The sequence below is a fragment of the Priapulus caudatus genome, unplaced genomic scaffold (assembly GCF_000485595.1).
Source record: "Priapulus caudatus unplaced genomic scaffold, Priapulus_caudatus-5.0.1 Scaffold626, whole genome shotgun sequence".
NCBI lineage: Eukaryota > Metazoa > Priapulida > Priapulimorpha > Priapulimorphida > Priapulidae > Priapulus > Priapulus caudatus.
The window spans coordinates 103158-107460 of NW_014577687.1; the positions used below are offsets into that span (position 1 = coordinate 103158).

Sequence of the window (4303 nt, forward strand, 5' to 3'; positions counted from 1 at the left end):
TATGCAGCAGCGGCACACCAATAATAGAACAAAAAAAGAATGTTCGATTCAGTCAGAGCATTCAGTCCAGTCCAGCTTGCATTTGTTTGAACGTTGAAAGCATTTTTTCATTAAATTAATAAATATAACTAGCAGCAGAACAATGAACAAACTAAGGACATCTCGAGGAAGCGTCATGAAGACATCGTGGGCCGCGTGAGTATATAAACTATACACACTTGTCGAGTTGTTTATTTGAATTTCATAATCATTGAATATTTCAAAATACAATTTCGGCAATGGACTTTGTTCTCACTAGATCTATTACTATTACCAAGAGCTAATAATACCTAGGTATACCTATACCTAGGTATTATTAGCTCTTGCTATTACTAGTATTAGTATTAGGCTACTTTTACTGTCACGCAAATTGCTAATTTACATTCACGCTATTAACCCGACCAGGCTGTGTGACTAACGTCAATACACCATACGTCATAGGTATTCTAACCCTAGCAATACCGTTTCTTGGAGCTATCACGCTATGAGATCCTAGTAATTATGTTTATTTTCGCGCAGGTGTTCAAACAGATGCAAGAATACGATGGTGACGTAGGGGGAAAGGAGCGAGTATGCGCTATCAGCAGCGGTACGAGCGTCTGAAAATCAAGCCGATATCCAAGAAGCTGACCCGACTGGAAAGATATTTGCCGCAAATCCTCGCGACTTGGTAATTATAAATATGAAAGTGAGTGCATGCACGCGCTCGTGTGACTGTGCGCATGTTTGTATGCGTATGCGTGGGTGATCAAGCTTGATTCCCCTCGATTGTTTGCATACATTTTCAGCTAATTATTCTTCTAGTTACTGGCGATCTCGTGGAGCTTACATAGATTGGCAGCAGTGACCATGCTATCAACTTACGTACGTGTATGCTTAATCGTATTTCTTGTGTGCCGCCCTTATTAGAGAGATAAAACGGCAAGGTGAAACTATCGCCGCACACACGCACACGGACTGGCGCGCACGAACGCACACCAACGCACGTAGGCGCGCACGCGAGAACGCACGCGCATACGCACACATGCACACTACTCGCATATATTTATGTTTACTTCCAGCTAGCAAAGCCTCGAGGATTCCTGAAGTCGGGGCACCTTTCCTGATGTCAGCATGATTTTAGACGCTCGTAGCGCTGCCGATAGCGTGTACTCATCTCCTGCACAACGTTCCTACAAGTGTAAGTGGTTCCCTAGTAGTTCAAACGAGTGATTCAGTATCTTGTAAATGTCTAGACGAGCGGCTACAACCCCTTGTGAAATCGGTAATATTGCCGAGTGCAAGTGAGTATAAAAACTTGAACTAATCGACTGTGAACTCATGCATACTTACGCTCTCTCCATCACAGTAAAACCCACGCGAAAACGCACTGACTTGAGAGAACCAACTGAAGGTTACAACGTCACACCAGGCCACGAAGAAGTTATGCAAAGAAGTTGGATACCAACGATCGCGTCGCTCTTCTCAACGGAAGGTCAGTGAGAACACATTCTCTCACAAACCCTACCTTTGCTCACAGTAACGTTTATTGAACGTCAACAGCTAACTACTAAAGTGAATAGAACTGAAGCTCACATCCATATAAGATTCATTCGATGCCACCATCGGTACACGTCATTACTGTCGAAGAATCGCGTGATAAAATATAAACTACTTAATTTCGTTTCTATTTATTACTTTGCTAATTGAGCTCTTGATATTTTCAATTGCTAGGAAATGCGCTTTAGTACGTAGAAGATGGAAAGGACGTGACTACAGACGTGTCCACACAGACGAAGAAATGTGAACCTGCTTGAATACGCACTGAGGGTGGCTCAGAAAATAAAACGAAATAATTAACCACGTTTATTCCGTGTATAAATTTCAAGAATTTATTAAATAAATAAAATGAGCTTTGTTACGTAACAATTAATCCTGGCTAGCGATGTATTCCTGAACGTAAGCCGCGTTTACACTACATATCCTCTACTTATTAATATAACTATTATTGCAAGTTGCGTTATTTTAGTAACCTTGCCATTTTCCTTCATAGCATTTATATTATCGGAAAGTCAGATGTTGTGAAAATATTTTTAGCCTAAGAGTACGTAAGACTCTACTGGGAATCCAACTTAACTACCGACACCAAGAATGGTATAATAAGGCTTGCAGTCGGAGTGGGGTTCTGCATTCCAGGGAGACATTCGCGCACGCACACCGCTATCACGCATGCACGTGCTTCGCTATCAGGATAAGACCGCACAGAAACACACAGCGATAACGTTTGAGATAATATAGGGCCTCCCGTCATGAATCAATAGTATACAGTGGTAACTTTTGAACAAGGGAGTCCAACGAACTACCTACCCTCAAAAAGAGGGAGTCCGCAGCAAAATGAGGGAGTCCGCAGTCTGAGGTTCAAAATTAAAAATATTAAAAATAAGTTAACGCATGTGCTACGTTGCACGTATGTCAAATTTTCTTTGGACATTAGCTGAAAAAATACAGTAATTCTGCGAGGCCGTGCTCCGGAACGAACTATAGTTAGTATCGCATAATTTTCAGGGAGTCACACGGACTCCTGTATATGTCAAATCAGGGAGTCCGGCAGTAAGTCAGGGAGTATTTGACTCGGGACTCCGTTAATTTCGCACCCTGGCATATATTCTAGAATTTAGAAACTATAATCCCACAACCGCACCTGTTATATCAACCGAAACTGCGACACCTTGTGTGTACGTGGTTTGCCGCTGTTTTCTCGATCGCAGCTCATGGCATCATGACCTCCGTCTTCGCTATAGTCCCCACTACTTTTGAAGACTAACATTTATGAGATTATGGGGTTATCATGGAAAGTATATATACGCGGCGGTGGTCGTGGTGCAGCCAGAGCATGTAAATCAACGATTAAAGATTTATAAGTGCTCTTATATGGTATAATGCTCTTATGAGCTTAAGTGCTCTTATGAGGTATCTGGTGCAGCGGTCGACTTGTCAAGTAGCACGACCCCCCCCCCCCCACCCCGACTCACACACGCACGCACGCACGCACGCACAGGTGCGCAAGCACCCACACACACGCACGGACACACCCATCCCACCACACCGGTTTATTCAAAATGTTTACGTGCATCAAGATCAATATCGTTAGAAGTGCGGAGCGCGAAACCTGGCACCGTGGCACGTAACAACACAGTGCACAAGTGCTGCTCCATGTACCTTGCCCATATCAACAAACAGCTCGCACACGGGGCGTGAGGGAGGTCGATCGAAGAGCCGTATCCGAGCCGAGGCAGTCGACGCAGCACAGTTAGTAGCAGCTAGAGCAGGCAGGAAGGCAGGCGAGAGCAGAGAGCACCCGGATACATACGTTCGTAAGTAACATCACACATGTCGACAGCAGTGCATGTAGAAATAGAGTCGATGTGTTCTATGGGTTTGTGTAGATACCATAATTAACGTACCCCCGACGAAGCATGGACGGTCTGGCAGGTAAGGGATCTGACAGGGAAGGCCTATATGCTGCTCTCTCAGGGTTAGACATGTATTATACGTTATCGTTTCGCTGCGGTTAGTGGTACATGACACATGCTGCCAATGTTGTATGGTATTGACGCATTCCCCATCTGCAGCGATGATTGTAATGGATTATATATTACCAAGGACATTCAAACAGTCTTACTGTGAGCCGAGGGGAAATTTCGTTGGTAGCAGTAACGCATGGGTGTCCATCACCCCCACTGTACCACAGGCACTTGAAGCGTTTCAATAAAATATATACGCAGGGGTCGTGTGCTGTGCACGGCGACAGTTAAGTATATAGCCGCTATCGTGCACAGCACACGACCCCTGCGTATATATTTTATTGAAACGATTCAAGCGCCTGCATGTGCACTGTACAGCTGAGTGATCAGCGGCCTGATATAGTGTCAGGATGCATTCCATCAATGCCCTAGTTATAGCTCCCGCTTCTAACGCGGGACCGTTCGCTATTTAGCCAACTAAGTGCAGAACGCTATATTATTATTAGATATAACCAAGATATAAGTATTACTAGAATTCGCTAACGGCGACCGCTCGTGCCCGACAAACGGCGTTTACGTCATCTGCTCACATCCGACTGCTAACAACTACAATTAAGTACTGATTGATGCTAGCTAGGCTATGCGTTCTACCGCGGCAAGAATAGACTATCATTTGATCAAAAGATAACGCAAATAACAAGACTAGTGCGTTTTTACGCGTGCATGCCAAATTGTTGAACTTGAGGCGCTTTGCTAAGTTT

General features: G+C 44.2%; 1 protein-coding gene and 1 long non-coding RNA gene across 2 annotated transcripts in view; both read left to right on the forward strand.

The window, feature by feature from the left end:
• Positions 1-658: 658 nt before the first annotated feature.
• LOC106812246 lies at positions 659-1888 on the forward strand. The gene is made up of 4 exons (XR_001394315.1): positions 659-709; positions 1101-1219; positions 1388-1513; positions 1753-1888. It is a non-coding gene; the product is annotated as an uncharacterized LOC106812246 (long non-coding RNA).
• Positions 1889-3424: 1536 nt separating this feature from the next.
• Positions 3425-4303, forward strand: part of LOC106812248 (failed axon connections-like) — an 8354-nt gene continuing 7475 nt past the window's right edge. Inside the window, exon 1 of the mRNA XM_014816077.1 lies at positions 3425-3510. Within this exon, the coding sequence (XP_014671563.1) occupies positions 3495-3510 (16 nt within the window). The 5' untranslated portion in view covers positions 3425-3494. The remainder of the gene's footprint in view (positions 3511-4303) is intronic.